This window comes from Medicago truncatula, chromosome 8 (genome assembly GCF_003473485.1).
Source record: "Medicago truncatula cultivar Jemalong A17 chromosome 8, MtrunA17r5.0-ANR, whole genome shotgun sequence".
NCBI classification, from domain to species: Eukaryota; Viridiplantae; Streptophyta; class Magnoliopsida; order Fabales; family Fabaceae; genus Medicago; species Medicago truncatula.
Window position 1 is genome coordinate 47,723,154 of NC_053049.1, and position 21,955 is coordinate 47,745,108.

The following is a 21,955-nucleotide window of genomic DNA, read 5'->3' on the forward strand; positions in this document are numbered from 1 at the left end:
ACATCATATTGAATTAGATACATTAATATATAATTGAATATCACTGATCAATTTTTTCCTACTTTCTATCAAAAAAAAATTTCCTACTTGATTGGTCTGTTGCGCCATACATACTTGGCTTGATGTTGCCGGCAACGAAACGACCCTGGGTGCTTTGATGGAGAGCACACACACTGTTTTATCGAACCATCCTCGCCGGCCCGGTCACCTCCACCGCGAGCCTGACCTGCCACCACCACCACCGGTTCTTCCCCTGCTACAGTGTCCACCACTATTTGCACCTCCCGGAATACACGACATCTTGTGTACAAAGGAAAAAACCCCTCGTGACACATTTTTCTTCTAAGTTCTCTTTGGAATTTGGACTTAATATATATTTGATTATTTGTGTTTCACTTCACTTGGCCAATTAAGCAATTTAATTTAAAGAAAAATAATATATGTGGATCATATGAAATTGTATAGAGTAATAAAAGCAAGGGGGAAAGGATTGTGTGCTTGGCTTAAATTAAAAGGGTTTTTATTTTATTTTAGATATAAAAAATAGAAATTCTTTAGTGGTTTGTGTTTTGAAGAAACTTTTGTGTGACCACAAGGTTTTGGTACATTTGTGTCCATTTAAGTTTTTTTCTTTGTTTTGTGATAATAATAATAATTTATTTTCCAAGAATTGTTTTAAGTGTTTGATTATTAAGTAAGGGTTGTATTTTAGATTTGGGAGATTTAGCCAAATTGTGCTATGCTGCATTGGATCATCATCACCACTATGTATCTATCTATATTATATATATATATATATATATATATATATATATATATATATAAGAGAAATGATATTTGTATAATCATTTTTGTATAACTTTCTCTCTCATACTCACATTATCTTCTTATTCTCTCTTTTCTTTTTTCTCTCTCCATTGTTTTTGACCAATGAAAAGAGAGCACAATAAAATTGTCTCAAAAATTATAGTAAAAAAGTTGTTCAAATATCATTACTCTGTATATAATTGCAAATGTTTTACATTGACCTTTATTAAATGGTGCTTTTCTAATAGGCTCTCCACATATGCATTGTGCCATTTGGCAAATGATGATTAAATTTCCCAATTTTCATAACACTATATATAGGTGTGTGTTCACATGGGAAAGGTTAATCCTTTCCCACCATGGGAAAGTTGAATTCAATGATTAGATTAAATGAAGAACATATTCTTAACATGATCTCTCAACACTAGATTTTTCTTCACACTATCTTCCAACAATTTAAAAATTCTGAAAATTAATTTTCAAAAATATAAAAAAATTCAGATAATTTTTTTTTAAATTTTGTAATTCATTTATTGAATGTTAGGATTTTTTTTATTTCAATAAAAATAAAATTTTGAAAACTAAGATAAGCTTTTATTTTTCTAAAAATAATATATTTTTTAATTTCATAATAAAATAAGATATTCTGAAAAATAAAATAAAAATCTTAAAAAAAATATTTTGAAATTAAATTTTTTAATTTTTCTAGGAAAATAAAATTCTGGAAAATAAGATTTTTGAACAATTTTTTTTTTCATTTTTTCAAAAAAAAAAATTCTAACATTCAATAAATGAATTACAGAATTAAAAAAAAATCTGAATTTTTTTATATTTTTTCGATTTCTTTAATTTCTGAAAATTAATTTTCAGAATTTTTAAATTGTTGGAAGATATTGTGAAGAAAAATCTAGTGTTAAGAGAGCATGTTAAGAATATGTTCTTCACTTAATCTAATCATTGACTCTAACTTTCCCATGGTGGGAAATAATTAACCTTTCCCATGTGAAATGACACCCTATATATAAGGCAATGTTAATTGGCAAGATTAAATTTTCCATTGGCCTTTTCTCGGTCCTCATTTAAACTTGTTATTTAAATTTGCATCGCACATTTTTCTTATACTTTGACATCATTGTCTCATTCTAACTCTAATGTAAGGTCCTTAAAAAAAAAACTCTAATGTAAGGTATACAGATTTCTACATAAATAATTTATGATTCTCCAATTTTAACATTAATTTTTTTATCTGATTCTCAATTTCAATAAGTTGACTCTACCATTAATGTTGTTTTACATTTGTTTATCAGATTTTAAATGGATTGATCCTCTCCGATTGGAAAATTTGATATATGTGACATGCACGCACAACAGCAACAAAAAAGTCACATTCAATCATTCTAAACGAAAAAATAATAAATATGTTTCGTCGCAAAAAAAAAAAGGAGTTTAATGGTTGTGAAAATTATTTCACAATTGGTTCTTTATTTCAAAATAAAAAATTACATAACTCTTAAGGTGGATAAAAGTTAACAATCCATGAGGGTCACTTGAACAAAAAAATTACCCTACAAATAAACATATAGAAGAATAGTGTACAACAAAAAAATTAAGGAGAGAATGTTAGTGAAATATTAATTAGAATGAATCTAATTGTCAGTGAAAATGACAGACAAAAAACATGTAGAAAAATATTAGAAAAACGCGTAGTCAAATATTGGTGAAAATGACTCTAAAGAAAAAAAGTACAGCAAAATTTCAGTAAAAATTATTATAAAATTGTGTAGCAGAATATTATTGAGAGAGAATTGTGTTGATTTGAAATTGTCACATGATGTGTTTCTAATGCATATTCGTTTTCATTAAAATCTAATTACTACAAAAAAAGTTGACTTAACAAAACTACCTCTCTAATTGTCCTATAAATAGGCTAAATTTGCAGGCACTTTCCATCACATTGTTTCTTCCGTCTCTTTTTCAGAAGTATGCTAATTTCCTTGATTTGATGCAAGCTTTTAAAAGTATCAAAATATACTCAACAATGTATGGAGAAGTTTTTTTTTTTTATATAGGATTTTGAAGCAAAGGGTTTCTCTCCTTTTACTAAACATATGGATGAAACGCTATCATATTCTTATACTTTGATATGCCATAATCTTTTGATGTGTTGTGAAACTAAATATTAGATGTATTGGTTTTTTCCTAACCTTATGGATATACCATTATATATTTGTAGATACGTTACTATTCATTTATGTATCAAGAGCTTAATTTTGTATGAATTATCCTTATATGTATAGAATCAAAGAAAAGTTAATTGATATAAGAATTACTTACCAATTCACTTAATTGATATTTTTTCTTCATATTCTATTTCGCATTGTTACATATATTATAAGAACTTTGGTAGAAGTCGTTTGATTATAATGTTATTACATATCACACTATCCTCCCTCATTATAAGTTTAAGTATGAGATATCCTTTAAAATATAATGTGCAAACCAACAAACAAATAAAATGAATTATCCTTATTACTTATTTATCGTTTAATAAAAATCTAACTTAACAAATTCATTCTACATTTAATTTTCAACATGCTTCAAGAAGTTGATGATATATGGATCATTTTTATGTTGATGATCGATTCATTTTTCAGTTTTAGACCTAGTTTGGTGCTTTAATGGGCCACACATAAACTTTTATGCTATATAGTTTAATATTCGTAGACGGGTTCATTTGATTGTGCATGTGATTAATGATTTTTCATTTATTTGTTAGGACTTATTAGGGTTAAATTAACTAGGTTGCTATGTTATACATGTATGTATTATGTAGAGTTGATCTACATAGTTTGAATTTAATGGTGTAGATTCTCCTCTCCAAAACAAAATATTTTCCGTAAGAGACATGAATCAAACTTACCATTGAACCAATTTATTATTGGGATAATTGATTTTTTGTATTTTTTCTACTAGCGTTAATTTCTTACTATTTGAGATAATTCATGTTAGGTTTATTTTTTTATTACAAAATTCATGGTTTATCATTTATCATTTTTAGACCCGGATTGGTACTTTAATCAATAACACGTAACCTTTTTTGCTATATGGTTTCATTTTCGTGCACGGGTTTGCTGGTTTGCGCCCGCGATTAATATACGCGGGTTCGCTAGACTTCAATCATAATCCTCCTTTTTATCAATTTACATGAGTTACCGTTACAATTATTAAAAATTTGATTTTTTTTTAAGGATAAAATTTGATTTTATTTCCAAAATATTTTTAAAAAAATCGTATTTTCGATTAGCTTTAATTTTTCCTTTCATATGCACATATCATAGGGTTGAGTTTTTGGGTGAAAAAATAAATAAAGTGTTTGATCTATTTTTATAGTAACCCAAAGAAGAAGGGGACAAAAAGTCTAAACCTTCTAGGTGAACACAAAATGACAAAATAAAAATAAGACTTCTTTAATTGTAATGTTCCCTTTTTTTCCTTAGAATTTTAAGGTATTATTGATGTACCCATTTCGGACCTTAATATAAGAAACAAAATAAAAAATTATCAAAACTAATATAATCATTAATTTTTTTTTAAGAAACTAAATTAGCCCATCCAAATTGACACTAGAGAGAATCGAACCTGAGACCTTGAGGAGGAACACATTCCTAGATCCTAAGCCAATATCACTAGGCCAACACCAATATAATCATTAATTAAGTAACTTTTTAAATATTTTTACTAATATACCCTCATAAAAAAAATACACCCACTACTAAGATTAAAAAGAGAATCATTAAGTGAAAGATAAAAATGTTTTTTATGCAATAACTATACTTAAAAAGATGTGACATTTTCTTATAAATAAGGCCACAATTTTTTAAAAAACCCACAAGAAATATTTTAAAAAAGAATATATGATATTTAATATATACAAAATAATTTTTGGAAAAACATTTCCCGTGCAGGGCACTTGTCTCAAACTAGTATGTGTATAAGCCGTGCAATTTTCAATGGCCACCTGTATCCGATTCTGCCACCTGGCCTTGTTATGTGCCTCTAACTCCTCCGTGCGTGGCATGTATCTGTTCACTAGGATATACTACCTCCATTTTAAAATAAATGTCGTTTTAGTAAAAAAATTATTTTAAAATGAATGTCGCTTTTAATTTTCAATACAATAATAACTTTTTATTTTCAATTAATAATATGTTACACTACTTTCAAACTATTATTTTTTAATGAAAAATAAACCAATAATCAATAAGAATAATTTAATAAATTGTTATAACATTTTACTATTTTATTCCATTCTTTAATATGTGTAATTGGTTAAAACATCACTTATTTTAAAATAGAATAAGTAAATGAAGAAGGCCTAATGTCTTTGTGGGTAAGGAAATCAATGACCGCCGCTGGATTTATTACCATTTATGCTTATCTCTTCATTATCAATTTAATACTCGTAAGGGTGTCCATGGGTGGGTCAGTTTGCGTTGGATTTTGTCAAATCAAAAGATTAATTGGGTTTTTGTCAAGTAAAATAACCATGTTATATTATAGGGTTTCTTTGGACATATTCACTAATTTTTTGGGTTTCTTTGGACATACTGTATTCACTAATTTTTTGTTCGAATTGGGTTAGGTGGTGGGTTATCAATTTTTATTTTTAACTTTTAATATCAAATGACGAGATCTTATACATTTTTCATAAAGATTATTTAGCTTTATTATTTTCTTAAAAAATTGTGGAACCTGTTTTCATTATATTTTAATGTCATAAATTAATAAATGATAAAATCAAATAATAAATTTTATCATAAAATATTTGCAACAAATCAAAGTTGCATGATAAAATTAATTAGCATCCAAATAACAAAAAAGTGAAAGATCCTAGTTTGTAACTTTATCATGTTTTGATTTTCAATATATATAGGATGTATTGTATCAATTCTTTCATATGAAAATAAAAATAAAAATGTTGATATTATTAAATAAGTGAGTTTAATGAGTCTGAATCTAGTTTTACCTAAAATCTATTATTTTTTATGGATTTTTATTTTTTTTAAAATCATACTCGCCCTATTAACGAGCCCAACCCATTATTTTGAGTTTTTTTAATAGATTTGACTGAGTTTTTTGAGTTGATCCAACATGTGTACACACCTTGATAAACACAACCGTAACATTAAAATTTAGTTTAATAGTAATCAGTGAATGATTATACCCGTGTTTGTTATGAGGTTGAGGGAAAAAAAAATCATGGGTATAAAGGTTCATGGGAATGAAGTAACTTTCCATAATTTTTTTTTTTGGGTACAAACTTTCCATAACTTCTCTTATTCTCATAAATTTATTCCCATGTAAGAAGTTGAGAATGTGGATTTCCATGATATTCTACATAGGATGTGTTTGTTTTGGGGAAACACAAATTATTCTCAGAAAAAACATATCCGAAAATGAAAATATGAAATTTTGATTTCTGAATATATGTTAAAAAAAATAAAGTGTTTGACAAATAATTTGACATTCCTGAAAAAATTGAAAGTTACAATTTTATTTTTTTTAAATCTATGCAGAATATTACGGGAATGCACATTCCCAACTCTTTACACGAGAATAAATTCATGGGAATAATGGAAGTTATGAGAAGATACTTCATTTCCATAAATATTTTTTCCTCAACCTCATAACAAAAATGTGTATTATCATTCCCTAACCATGTATTTCCAGGAATGTTATTCTTAACCTTCAAACAAACACTCCCATAGTTTTTAAAAAAAAATGGTAACTTTCAAATTTCTTAGGAATGTCTAGTTATTCACCGAAAAAATATCTCCCTAAACATTTACCTTTAATTTAATGCTCAATCACATTTTTCGTCCATAAGACTAAGTTCATATCAGCAAGGAGTTTTTATATCAAAACCAATTCAAATTAGTATAATTATCAACTGTATTGAGATATTTTTTTGGTGAAAATTGTTTAAATTGAATCAGAAAAATTAAATAGTCCAACCAAAACGAATGTGACTTTATCTTTAGATAATTAAATTAGATTATTTTTTGGCTTTAGAATCGATACAGACTGTTCCATGAAAACCTTTAGGATCTGTTTGATGGCCAGGATAGGGAGTCAGGATATGATACATTAATCATATCCGACTTAAATATCATGTTTGATGCACGAAAGAGATAGGATAAAATAAATCATTTTTCTATCATATCCCGACTTTCCTTTGTAATTTATATCCTGAGTATAGATTGAGTTAAAAATTATCCTGATGAGATTAGAAGATCACTCCTTATTTATAATCTTTATATTCTGCCATTTTTAAAATATTGTCATTTTAAAAATAATCATAGCATGTATTTTCTATTATAATTAATAACATGCCATTTTTAAAATATTTAATTAGTTATGAGAACAATTTTTTCATTTAATTATAATGATATTATATTTGTTATCATGTGCCCATCAAACATATGATAGGATTAATGTTTATCATGTCCTTATCATATCATATCTCTATCCAACTTTATATCATATACTGCCTCTATCCTATCCTGACCATTAAACAAACTCATACTAAAACGAAATCCAAGTGAGCATAAATATAAATAGGTGAAACTACATTTGTTTTTATCAAACAATCGAGTGTCTTTAGCAAGTTAAAGAATAAAGTTTTTTTAAGAAGATAAACTAACTCATCCAAATTGAATAGAGGATAATTAAATGTGAGATTTTGAGAGGAGCATAGGTCTCAAATCAACACCACTAAAATAACTCAAATGAATTAAATCAAAGATAGTTTTTTTTTTTTTTTTTTAGGGAAAATCAAAGGTAGAGTTGAATGTTGATTTATTATGATATTGGACCATCTGAATAAATACGTGACCATGTTGTCTTTTATGACCCAAAGACATAATGTCTCTGATGGAACTTCTCTCACTTTCAAGTAAGAGAGGAAATCCAAGTAAGCAAAATAGAGTTTTGTCATACTTTCATCCAAATTGAATAGAGGAAATTCAAGTAAGGATTGTTTTTGTCTCAAAAGAAGAGGGGATAAAAAATTATCTTAAAAAGTTGTTTAAAAATGATTGTATAAATATTAGGTTAATTGCACTTTTTTCCTATCGTTTGCTAATTGTGCGATTTTGCACACTGTCTTTTTTTTGAGCGATTTTGCACCGCATATTTTTTTTTGATTTTGCATCTCAACTTTGTGTTCAATTGTGCTTTTGCCCCCTATCTTTTTGCTAATTGTGCGAAATCCCCTCTTCTGTTTTTTTGAGCAATTTTGCAATCCATCTTTTGGAGTCCAGGTATGCTCCATTTAGGTAGTGCTCCATTTAGTCAATTTAGGATTTATTTGGAGTCGAGTATGCTCAATTTAGTCCATTTAAGATTTAGATGCAAGACATGTGGCAATATTAAATTTAAGTGTTGAGATTAGTTTAATAAAAATAAAATAAAAAAAATAGCACCCTAACTTCTGTGTTCTCCTGTTACGTGTTTTCCTCTCCATCTTCTATTGTGACCGTAAAACCTCCACCCACAGCCACCAATCGCTGCCATGGCCTCCCCTTTTAATCAAGCTCAATTAATCATCTCTGAATTTTTTTTTCTTTCAGATTTCTCTTTCAATTGTTCTTTGATTTTACAGATTTCGAATGTCTCAACTGTAGAGTGGCGATGGACTAACTTACGACGGCGGCGGAGAAACGATGGTGGAAGGAAGACAGGTGATGAGGGTGAGAGAGGCAACAACGGCGATGGCAGTGGTGGGGTGGAGGTTGTCGGTGAGGAAAGGGAAGAGGAAGACTGGTGGTTGTGAGAAGAGGAAGCTCTTTTTATTAATTAAATTAAATAAATGTTCTTATAATTTATTTTAAATCTCAACCGTTTGATTTAATCTTGCCACATGTCTTGCATCCAAGATCCTAACTAAATGGAGCATACCTGAACTCTATCTTTTGCCCCTTTCCCCTCTTTTATCGATGATGATTTTGAACAAAACACAATTGACAAAAAATGTGGTGCAAAATCTCTCAAAAAAAAAAAATAGAGGGTGCAAAATCGCACAATTAGCAAAAGATAGGGGAAACTAGCCTAAATATTATCATTTCTCATAAACTTCACACGGATTTAATAATTTATTTATAAGAAGAAAAAAACGAAAACATTACACAAGCATGGATTCCCTTTCTCTTAAATTTCAAAATGGATTCTCAATAACCATTTGTAATTTTTTTTTTTGAACAAGTCAAAATGAGATATATTAACAAAGAGTTTTGTTCCCTAGCATAAGGAGTGTCAAAGGAGACAAAACAAGGTTACAAAATAGTTCCAATCAAACCACAAAAGACATGAACGAATAATACATCAACCAATCCCTAAACAAGCAAGGGGACGCTGCCACCACAAATGATAACTAAAAGGAAAACACACATTTTTTGCTTTCAACCATTTGAGAGATGTAATCTTAACCTTCTCAAGAAGTTGCTCTGTTGTTTTAGCTGTGTTGGCAAACAATCTATTATTTATTTCATTTCAAAGAACCCAAATACCACAAAGCAAAATCAAATGAAGAAAAGACCTTCTTGGAGCATAACCTATTGGGAAAAACTCAAGTCCCACATCGGATAGATAAGACTCTTGAGAAGAGTTTATAAAGAGGAGGCAATCCTCACCTTACAAGCCGGTTTTGTAAGGATGAGTTAGGCCCCAAATTTCAACATGGTATCAGAGCTTGTCGAATTCAAGGGCCACCTAAACCTATTCACGCACCAAGCCAAAAGAGTGCTGGGCGTGAGGGGGGTGTATTGGGAAAAACCCAAGTCCCACATCGGATAGATAAGACTGGTTTTGTAAGGATGAGTTAGGCCCCAAATTTCAACATAACCACCTGAAGAATAAACAAACTGATAATAATGGTCCAAAACCTGATGAGGATCCACAGAAAACACACCAATCCAAGTTTTAATTTGTTGCCAGAGAGCACAAAAAATATGACCATTTGTAATCTTTTGGGTGATATTCAATAACATTTTTTTTTGACAAAATAACCAATATTGTTAAATTAAGAGGCACGTTTTTTAATGTAATATACTAGTACTATGCAGCTCAAGGTCGGATGCAAACCACTTACAGAACTGAACATCCGAATTCGTCGTTGGTATATTACATTTAAAATGAAGAAAAGAACTATGCTAATTGAGCAACTACGATATGAATTTATTAACTATTTGAATTAAATCATTTGAATTAAAATTTCTGTTAGCTCAATTACACGAAGTAACCACAATTTCAACTTAAATTGAGTTAATTACTTATATAACCGAATAAATCATATGCCTTGATTAAATTAACCATATTTTATCTCCGTAAACTTAGTTATTGATATGAATATTGCATATTATATGTAGGGGTCGGAGTTCGAACCCCGTACACTCCACAGTTTAATTATGTGAGCTTTAACCATTAGACTATTTGACAAAAAAAATTAACCATATCTTCGCACGTGATTAATCAAATATTACATATATATGAAAAAATAGTATCCATAAAATGTTAAAGAATACTCCCTCTAGTTCATAATAAGTGCCAAATTTTATTAAGATACTATTATCAATTTTTTTTTTATCAAAATACTTTTATCTATTAAATTTCATTTCACTTATGTAAACTATGCAGACGTGTTGTATCCGAGTAAAGTTGAGATTGGTGTTAGGTTCTCAAAATCACATCATACGCGCTTGCTTCCGTTTCTTGTGGCGCCATTTCTCCTACATGTATAATTAACCTTTCCTTCCTTCGATCACTTATAGTTAACAACCAATTTTCTTCTTTCAATTTTCCTGGAAAAATGATTGAAATGAAGGCATTGAGATTTTTCTCTTTTTCAATTCTCAGTTTGGTACTCTTTGCTATCTCTGAAGCTCACGACTTTTCTCCTTCTCCAACACCTGCACCTGCACCTGCTCCTGCTCCTTCTAGTGATGGTAATTAATGCTTCAAACACAGTTTTTTTTATTTTTTATTTTATTTTTATTTCATCATTCTTTTCTTTCTCTACTGTTGAAGTGTATAACATTTTTTTTTGTAATTAAAATAATCAGGCACTGCGTTTGATCAAGGAATTGCTTACTTCCTCATGCTGGTGGCTCTTCTGATCACATATATGTTCCATTGATTTATAATTGGCTTAATAATAATAATAATTATTATTAATTTAGTCCATTAATTTTTAGAATTTCTTTTATTTAATGTAATTATTAGTGAAAACAATATGTAACTGTTCTAATGAAGTTATTATCGGTAGGAACATAAAAAAACTCATATTTGGTATTTGTTCTGGAAAAAATACTGTTAGATTATTGGCAGGAGAGAGGGACATTTTAATTTACTCTATTTTTATTGTTTTGAAACGATACTTTTTCTTTACTTAATAAAAGCACTTTCTTAATTATATTTACAAATCTCATTCATGAGAATGTAATAATGTAAAATGAAATGAACTATATGCGTATCTTTCTTCTTCTCTGTAGATACATCTCTTCCTTTTGCTTTTACTTTATTTTTCAATATCCGTTCTTTTTAGACGTGGTTTTGCCTTTTCTGCGCATAGATACTTTTCTTTTTGTATTTTTGTTGGCAAAGAATAAGTAAACAATGGACGAAGAAACAAAGGAATATAAATATGACATAATGGTTAATGTGAATGAGTTAAGGAGTGGAGTTATAAAGAGACCCGAGGTAATAAAATTTGCGGTTTCAAAAAACATTTTATCAAGAATTTGAGTTTTTTTAGAAAATAAATTGTATTATGAGCTTAACTAGTTTATATTCCACACTGGTTTGAATTAAGAAAAAATGAGTAAAATAGAGGAAATAATTATTAGTCTTAGTAGTGTTGTGGCAGTTTTAAGGGATTACTTGCAATGCAAGTATTGTATACTTTTATGTTTAGCATTTGAGATTGGCCATATATATGCCTCCCTTGTATCATTAGAGAATTGAATGAAATAAAAATTTCAAATCACAACCTGAAACCTGTGGTTATTATAATTTTAATGATGCTTTGTGCGAAGTTGCATTGGCAATTGGCAAATGCTGCTATAAATCTGGGCATATGCTAGACTGAGTACAACTGAAAGGGAACTGAGAATTATGTCTCCAATTGATATGATATCTTCAAATTATGAAAATTATTTCTGCACCAAAACACAGCCCCGCACATGATAAAGTTGTCTCTGAAAACAGTTCCACTTGACAATAATTTGCAGTCTGTCACGTGCATCACGTGCCAGAGCTATTAATTTATAGAATCGTTATCCACTTAACTTAACCAGGGTAGAAAAATTTGGTGAACATGTATTGGCTTTGGATGCTTTGATTCTTACTGATTAATTAAAGAGAAATTAGTCTTCTTCTGCTGAAGTTAGTTGATTGCCTTTACCTTTAGCTAGAGAATTGCGCATACATATGTACCGAGATTTCACATTGAATATGTGTCTAATATCTGACATGTGTTAGTGTCGTACACTGATGCATGGGTTCCATTCAATTACTTTCATCTTTAAAATTATTATTGATGCCAACACTCAGCATGTGTTTGTATTGAGCAATGATATTTGTACATCCATTTAATGACAACTTTGGTGACAACTTTGTTTCTCTCTCTTTTGATTGGTCAAAAACAATATAGAAAGAAAAAGGAAAAGAGAGAATAATACCATCATGTGAGTCTGAAAGAGCAAGTTGTCAAAAAGTTGTAGCAAAATGGTTGTACAAATATCATTTCTCGTTTGTATTAGTGCTATATAGGCCAAGAGTAGACACTCTTATATCAAATGCAATAGCATGTGCTTGTATTCTCAAGTTTAGTCACTTCTCATCAGTTTACTTATTTCACTAGCAGCTGCCATGGATATCAAAAGCGAGTGCAATTCTAGCAGGAAGACCAAAGAATTGGGAAGATTTTGCTATGAAATCGAGCACACAAACTCTCTATCAGCAACTACAAGATCAAGTAAATTTAGATGGAAAATGTTGTGGATGAAGCTCAAGAAAGAGAAGAAGAAGCTACTTGAGTCTACATCATCACCTTTGCAGCAGGATCCTTATGATCCTTTCACTTATTCTCAGAATTTTGAACAAGGGACAGTGTTTGATGAACCAGATTACCTGTCTAGATCTTTCTCTGTTCGGTTTGCCGATCCTTGTAAATTTATTAATTATCAAAAGAAATGAGTAGTTTAAGGCAAAGCTAGGGAAATTTGAGACTTTATGTTAGCAATGTTTGCATCTCTTTTTCTTCATATTACTTAGCCTATAGTCTGATTCTTCTTTTTGTTTATGCAATGTTTATCACCGGTTATATGCATATTTTTAATTTGTAATATAAGTGAGACCATTGCACGGTGGAGTTCAATTTTATTGATGGAGAAGTTATGACTTATGGGGAAATTATTTTTCATAAGGGTAGTAAAGTTTTTAATTTGTGCATGGGGTGTAAGAGTTAAGAGTTAAGAAGTGAAGTGATGAGAGGTTAAATGTTTGATCTCCATTCTCACCCACCATAAAAACTAACAATATTAAACATTGGTTGATTTAAAGAAAGTGAATATGTGTAGAACGAAGGTTAAGTGGTTTTTCATTAGGGTACGGGTCATTGTCTTTATTTTGAGTAATGTGCGAACCCTCTGAAATATTTGCTCAAGGGTTAATTACCCTCCACTTAATCTATATGTATCATTCTGAGGTTGTAAACTTGTAATGAGATGAAGCACCTCCTTGTACTTTTTTTTAACATATCATTTTTTTTAATAGATGAAAGAGAAAAAAGAAAGTAAATCCTTAAAAAGAACACACCCATGACATCAGTCAAGAGGGCTGATAACAAAGTGCTAGGAGATCCTGCACCATAGTAATAGGGTCAACATCACTAGCTTCCGATTTTGTTAAGATATTTATGGAAATATTCCCTTCATGAAGAGTGCCATGAAATTCTAAAGCAGTGTTTGGCATCACGTTTTTTTCACGATGCACGCTATCCAATGTCACTTTTAGCGTGATTTTATGAAGCTGGAAATTCCAGCTTTTGCCTAAAAGTGCTTTTTTGAGCTTTCCACCGGTATTTCAAACACATACTAAGACTCATTCTCTCATCATGTAATCTCTAGTAATCTTCAACAAGTTGACGTGGTGACGAAATTGATTATTACACATGGTGACAAGTTGAACAACCTAAAGAGAGTAAAAAAAAAAATGTTTTTAACCTTTCTTGCTAACACAACAAATACCCGCCCTGAATTTCTGCGTGAAGCACATTAGACCAACTCATACTTCCATAGAAATATATAAATTGATATTGCGAATGTAAGTCAAAATAATCCTTTAATTTTGTCAATTGACAAATAAATTCATGAAATTGGAACATAGAATCAAAACGATTCATCCACTAATTTCTATCACCTAATTTTTCCCTTATAAAAAAAGACTATGATGTCACACATTAAATAAACATGTGTCATTTTACATGTATACGACATCAATGGCAAATCACTTAAAGGTTTTAATCCGGAGACAACAAATTTAGAGTTAGTATAAAATGGATGAATGTAACGTACCATATGATATAAGTTTCCACTCATGTAACATTCCAAGGCAGAGACAGACTTGCATCATTGCATTGGATTGAGATTTTAAAAGACTGTTTTGATAGAAAAAATCTTGAAGATTTTAAAAGACTTTGTTGGATTGTATTGATTTTGTGGGATTTTAAAAAACTTTTTACAATCAAGATTCTTTGCAAGATTTTAATGGATTCATGATATAGATTTTAAAGGATTTTAATGGATTTTTAAGATTTTAAAAGGGTCAATAAATTTAAAGATATAGTACAGACCAAAAAATCTCAAAAACAAAAATACAGTTATAAATCAATCGAAAACAAAACATTGAATCAATGAGTGTAATATTTCTTCAAAAAAAAGACTATTAGATAATATACTACTAGCAGGTTGATTGATCTTAAAAATTCTGGACATATAATATCAAAATAAATAGATCTAAAAATAAGTTATGTTAGTTTATTGATTATAATAATTTGATTGAAAAATGCATGTTACAGGTAGAAAAATGCAAGTAGAAAAATTATTATAATACCAATGAACGTAAAGTTGTGATTTTTATAATAATTTGATATATAGGTAGATGGTAAATTAACCACAAGATTATACAATATATTCTTTTTTTTAATGAATGTACAAGTTATGTTAAGAAAAGTGCAAGTTAGATGCATGATGATTTCGACAATAAGTTTGCCAAACAAAATATATAACCTGCCATTGTTACAGTAGAACAAAAAAGAATTTGGAAGAAACGTAAAAAAAAAAAGAATTTGGAAGAGTATTACAAAATCTCAAGGCTATGTGTGGGAGACAAAAAAGTCTCAAGGCTAGGTGTGAGATTGTTAGTAAGTACATTTTACATTAAACAATCTCACAAAATCCATTACTCACAACAATCCATTAAAATCCGTAGAGTTTTGAATACTAGCAGACAATTTTTAAGTTATGCGAAATCTCAATTGAATACCACTGGATTTCATTGGACTCATTAAAAAATCTTGAAAATCCTAATTGAATACCACAAGAATGTTTTACATTCCTTAAAAATCTTGATTGAATACCACAAGACTTTTATAAAACAAAAAAGTCTTTTAAAATCCTTTGAAATCTCAATCCAATACCCCCCTAAAACTAATTGGGAGTAAAAAAATTATACCTAAAAATTTGTGAAATACACGTTAATGTACAACTTTCTAATTTACGCTCACTGAAAAATAAATGAGAATAGATTAAGAGTAATGATATTTGAACAACCTTTTAGTGACAACTTTTGTGACAACCTACCTTTTCTCTCTTCTTATTGGTCAAAAACAATAGAGAGAGAATAAGAAGATAATGTGAGTATGAGAGAGAAGATTGTACAACAGTTGTCATAAAATTGATGTTTAAATATCATTTCTGATAGATTAATAAAACCTTAACACACTTCTTAAAAAAAAACCTACACCCGTTTTTTCTTTCTTTTTTGATAAGAAGACACACACCTATGTAAGTATGTATGGAGGTTCCAATATGAATTAGAGGACATGTATTTGAAGCCGGGCCCATAAGTTGCTAATTTTCTGAGTTTAGTGCCTCTGTTTACGTATCTCTACTCTACCATCTTATTGCTTAGTCTGAAGGTACCAAAGCCATTACTCACTTGTGTTTCTCTTTCAGAATGGTTTATTAGGGTTTGTTTCACACAGCACTCTATCTTCAAACACTACAATGGCGACTCAATTGGTTGCAACAACAATCTCATCAGAAACTAACAAAGTTCATCAATTTTTCAACGAATTAGAATCTCAAAAGAACACTCTCATCAAATGCACCGACCTATTCACAAAACTCAACAATCATTTCTCTTTTCTTCAAGATTCCATTTCTCAGAAATTCCAAACCCTAGATTCCCAATTTCAATCCCTCGAATCACGCCACAAAGAAACCCTAGAATCTCTCGCCAACCAAGAAAATTCCATCCCTGAACGTGAATCCTCCGCCGCCGCACGCATCGATGAACAGAAAGAAGCCGCACTCGCTGCCCTCCGTAACCCTAATCCACCGTCCAATATCGCAGCTGCGCTTAAATCGCTGTCGAGGAAAATGGACGCTGAATCTCTGCTTATGTTTGTAATTTCGAAGAGGAAAGAGTCGATAATGTTGAGGCCGGAGATAGCGGCAGCGTTAAAAGAGGCTGTGGATGCTCCGAGATTGGTGCTGGATGCTGTGGAAGAGTATCTGACGTGTAAAACAGAGGGGAAGTCTGGTGTTACTGATAAGAGATGGGCCTGTGGGCTTTTGATTCAAGGGTTGATTTCGGAGTCGAGTGTGTATTCAAGAACGATTGTGGAGAGAGCTGGGAGTCTTTTGGATTTGTGGAAGGAGCAGCTTGATGGGGAACCGGAGAAAGGTGCTGCTGAAATGGTGATGTTTTTGCAGATGGTTGTGTGTTTTGGGTTAAGGTCGAAAGTCGATGATGAGTATTTGAGGAAATCGGTGATGAAGTTTGCTTCTAGGAGGGATATGGCTAAGGTTGCTGCTTCCTTAGAATTTGGAGACAAGATGATAGGTTTGTTTCCTATCTATGTTTTTTGAATGTTCTGTTAATTATCTATCTATCTATCTATATAATTAGAATGGTTAATGATTGGGATATAAATGTTCCCTAAATCAATTATCTATGCTCTGGTTTGGAAGTAGCATTTTAAGGTTTTGCGTGTTTGTGACTTTTCAATGCTCTTATTGTAAGAAGCTAGTGTGTCGTGCTACAAAATTTTGAACTTGTCAATAGATTAGAGCCTTAGAACCTAGTTTTGTTTAGCTTGTGTGGTCTGTAGTACCCTTCCATGGAGAAGGACCAACCTCCCTCGATCCTCACTGGTTTCCTCATTTGAGAGGTAGCTGGAGAATTGAGGAAAATCTTGAGCATTGTTTTTTAATATAGGGTCAGATTGATGCAATTTGGAACATATCACATTTCTGTTGTCTTCTACATGTACTGGTATTAGCCAAAAGGCAAGGTACTCCTTTCAAAAGTTAGTCATTATGCGGGAAAAAAAAAACCTTTCTTTAGTGGCAATTAAGGCAAAATAAATATGGGTGAGTTGGATTTTTTATATATTCCAACAGAGCACGGGTATTTTCAGATGTTGTCTGGCCAGTTTTTCCCCTCGGTTTCTTCTAAGTTATGTCTGCCTCCCTGACACCATTCCCTGATCTCCCAAATAAACCTATGCAGAACTAGAATGTATTCTGTCAATTTCCCATCCAAAACTATACAAGCAGTGACCCAGGTTGAGTAGGTGACTCCTAAAACCTCCAATTGCATTTGAAACAAATGCATGCTTCCTGTTTTTTTTCTTCCACCACCTACTGATAAATGTGTGTTTTCATCCCCTTTTTAACCAACTGTGGATCAAATCTGCCAAACATCAAATAAACTGAATGAAGCTGAATAGTGTGCAAGCCAAGTGTAATTTGCTCAAAGCCTGGTGTTGGCAGTGAAAGTTGGTGTTGCCATGATGTTGGGAAGAGTGGATGAAGATGAAAAACCTGAAACTTTGTTTGGAGTTATGGTAGAGATGGGACGAGAAAAAAGAAAGTATCTTAATAAGAAAAAGTGTCTGCAAAGTAATTGTGGGGGATACATTGGTCGTGGGAAAATAGTGGGGATGGGATGAGAAGAAGTATCATATGTGAGTTGTATTTTGTTCACACATCCTTGCATGGGTTAGCATAGGATGTTTTTCCACAGTTGATGTTGTGGACTTAAAGGGGATTCCACCGTTGATGTTCACATATGTAAGTTGTATTATGTTCACATATCCTTGCATGGGTTAACATAACATGTTTTCCACCGTTGATGTTGTGGACTTAAAGGGGATTCCCTACCTTTTCCTTAGAACATGGATAAGAGGTTTAGGTCTATTAAAATTTTCAAATTTAAGGGACCATTTTGTATTTTATTCTATAGAAGTAGCTTTCATTGAGTCGAAAGTATTTCGCCATTGCTCTGAGTACTACTTCAATTGTTGATTCTGCTCAATGGCACGTGTTAAGTGCCAGTTTTGTTAAATAGCAGTCGTTGTGGCGCCTTCATGGATTTTATGCCAGCCACCATATGCAATTTGTGAAGCACCGCCAACCACAGGTCCCAATCCCACATTTAATATGGAAATGTTTGGTCCATCACCCATAAACTGCCATGTTGTCACATTATGGGGAAATTTTCTACAGCCTCTCAATAAATGTCTTCATTTCTTAGTGTTGATTCTGATTACTACTTCGAATATTGATTCTGGTCAATGTTATGTGTTGAGTGCCACTGTTGTTAAATATCGGTGCCTTACCGTATTTTATGCCAGCCCACCATATGCAATTTGTGAAACGCCACCAGCCACAGGTCCCAATCCCACGTTTAAAGTTTTGTCCATCCACCATACACTGCCAGTTTGTCACCTTATTTTGGGGAAACTTTCTACAGCCCCTTAATAAATGTCTCCATTTCTTAATATTATAGTTTTTTCAAATTCCAGCTTAGCCTATTACACCTATCCTTATAGATGTCTTAGCACTTGAGAGTTAAATTTTCTGGATAATAAGGCAGAGCAGGAAGGATAGATGACCTTAAATCAACTAGTAAGAGAAATTTCAGACTGTGTTTTCACGTACAGTTTTTAACTTGGTTCATATGTATTTGACACACTTAAAGCATCAGAGGACTTTATTAGATATGCGATTCAGTTTTGAGCAGTGCATCATACTTTTTTAGTTTGAGCTCCCTTCATACTTAACACTAACAAAAGCAAGTGTTTTATGCAGATATTATAGATGAATTAGTAAAAAATGGCAAAGAGATGGAAGCTGTTTATTTTGCTTCAGAATCTGGTTTGACCGAAAGATTTAAACCAATTGAGCTACTCAATTCTTATGTTCGGAACTACGAAAATAATGTTGCTACCATATTGAAAAGCGGAAATAACAGTCAGGTCGCAACGGTATGGACAGCTACCTTTTCAATTCAGTTTCATATAGTAATGCATTTACAATAATTACCTCATGAAACACATCTTAAATGGACCACTTTGTTAAAACATTGTATTTTTCAGGATGAGGCAAATACTTTGGAGTTGACTTCGATTAAGGATGTAATCAAATGTGTGGAAGATCACAAACTTGAATCAAAATTTAGACTTGATAAATTGAAAAGACGGGTTTCCCAGTTGGACAAAAACAAGTTTGAGCGAAAGAATACTTCATCATTTGGAAGTGGAAGTGGAAGTGGAAGTAGACCACCTCGAAAGCGTGGCGGTCGAGGGACAAGCTCTTCCCGTCCAGCCAAGTCAGCCAAAACTAGTGTATACCCGTCATCTTTTAGTCGCCTTAGTCGTAGGAACAATCTGGCTCCTGTGCATCCTAGCCCTATTGCAAGATATTCTGCACCATTACACTACCAAAGCCAGAATATGCTGGAAAATTCAACTGCTGCTAATCCATACGCAGGAACCTATGGAACCTCTATCACTCAAAGCCCAGCTGGAATAGGAATGGCACAACAACACTACTCATACCCTGTCGACAATTTAGGCCCCTCTAGTTATCTATCCAGTAGTTCTTATGCAGGACAGACTAACTACGGGCAATATGATTACGGAAGTGCTGCTCCACCAACTTATCCATACACAACAGATCAAACCAGCTACAGGGGTTGAATTTTCTTATTCCCCCTCAGTCATTTGTTGGCTGTTTCCTTTTATGCTACTTTCATCTAATCAATTTCTTTGTGTATGTTAATATTGAAAATAGAGGAGTATCCTAGGAATGTATTTCTTTAAATACATAGATCTATGGTGTGCCAAAGTGAACTTTTATGTAGTAGTACATTATGATAATCGTAGTTGGGGATCATTTGAAAAATGCACTCTAATTGTTGTCGTCTTAAAAGTGTTTTTTTTTAATTGTATACGCATATTTAAATTATATAGGACTTAGTTACCGTAATATCTTAAATATTATGATTAATCGACAAAGGCCAACCCGAACATTTGTAAGAATACACCTGATATAAATTATAATACGGGTGCAGGCATGCAGTCGTGCAGGGTGTCTACTTTTAAGAGTATTGCAATTGTTGGGAGGGCATTAACAAGAGGATTAGTGTGTTAATCAACCTTTTTGCTGTCAACATATGTGTGTGACTGTATTGGTCCTTAGTCCCTCCTTGCGCAAGGCCTGACCACTTTGCTCGGAGAAGGCTTGTAGTCAAAGGAATTAGAAAATTGCTTTTCTGACATAGGAAACTTCCTATTAGCACAAGTAATTTACATAATTGTTCTCAGCGGCAGTTAACAACCGTTAGTCTAAGCGCCGACAGTTAACAACTGCTGGAATCCAGCGGCAGTTAACAGAACCAGTGCAGTCTGCACTGGTTTAGCCTAGGAAATTTGTCATGTGTTACCTATAATTTCAAACGGCAATTTCGGAGGAAATCAAATCGAAACAACAACATCCAGCAATCACAAACATCAACATTTCATAGGTTATCAATTATTCGGTAACATTACACAGAACCGATAATGCGTTAACGTTTCACAATTGTTTGAAATCCGTTAAATTTTCCACATTATGCAACACAAATCTTCACTACTTTCTTCTTCACCTAATCGAATGGGCTTGTTGTGACGCTATACAACTTATGCCAATGCGGGTGTATCCCATCCAATCGAATGGGCTTGTTGTGACGGATTTTCATAGCAATGAAGCATGCACAAGGTAGGCCATACGACGTCCTTTGAACACAACCGCAAGTTTTTTTCTCGATGCACAAGGTTTTCCTAGCACGCGCTTCTTCCACAAAAATAAAGTTCATGGCTTGTCTAGACATGTGATCCCCCACCGGAGTACAAAGTGACATCTTTGTACCTATGTTCCAAGACTGTAACGCTCCTATCAAACGATGATTGTATCTCCCCAAATTGGTTTGTCAACATCTCATCTATTTTATGCCAACAAGTACCCAAATCACCTAGGCCTGCCTATTGGTGGTAATCCGCAAAGAATATCGTTTTGGGACCCTATTGTGAATCACATTAAATCTAGACTATCGGGTTGGAATAGCAGGTTTCTATCTTTCGGTGGCCGCTTGATCCTTCTTAAAGCAGTTCTGACTTCTCTTCCTGTCTATGCCTTTTTATTCTTCAAAGTTCTATCAGGTATAATCTCTTCCATTAAATCTTTATTGAATAATTTTTTTTGGGGTTGAAGTGAGGATTGTCGCAAAATTACTTGGATGGGTTGGAATACCTTTTGTTCTAATTAGAAAAATGGTCTAAACGTCGACTCTAGCAGGTCAAATTGTTTTTCTCTTTAAACATTTCTCGGTGGAAACCAACACACTCCATCCACTTTTGTCTTTCGTTGTATCTTAACCTCAAAATAGCTTTGTCCTTTCTCCCACAATCCTTCGTTCTTTTCCTCCACTATGGCTAGCAGCATACTACGCCCCATTGGCGTCATGGTGTCGCTGGCAAATT

General features: G+C 32.2%; 2 protein-coding genes across 2 annotated transcripts; both read left to right on the forward strand.

Moving 5' to 3' along the window:
• The first annotated feature begins 12,732 nt into the window (after positions 1-12,732).
• Positions 12,733-13,059, forward strand: LOC11406666 (uncharacterized). The gene has a single exon (XM_003629597.3). The coding sequence runs from the start codon at positions 12,733-12,735 to the stop codon at positions 13,057-13,059; it is 327 nt and encodes a 108-aa protein (XP_003629645.1).
• Positions 13,060-16,013: 2,954 nt separating this feature from the next.
• Positions 16,014-20,380, forward strand: LOC11406667 (FRIGIDA-like protein 4a). The gene is made up of 3 exons (XM_003629598.4): positions 16,014-16,992; positions 19,245-19,420; positions 19,532-20,380. The coding sequence occupies exons 1-3, from the start codon at positions 16,152-16,154 to the stop codon at positions 20,132-20,134; spliced, it is 1,620 nt and encodes a 539-aa protein (XP_003629646.1). The 5' UTR covers positions 16,014-16,151; the 3' UTR covers positions 20,135-20,380.
• Positions 20,381-21,955: the final 1,575 nt, after the last annotated feature.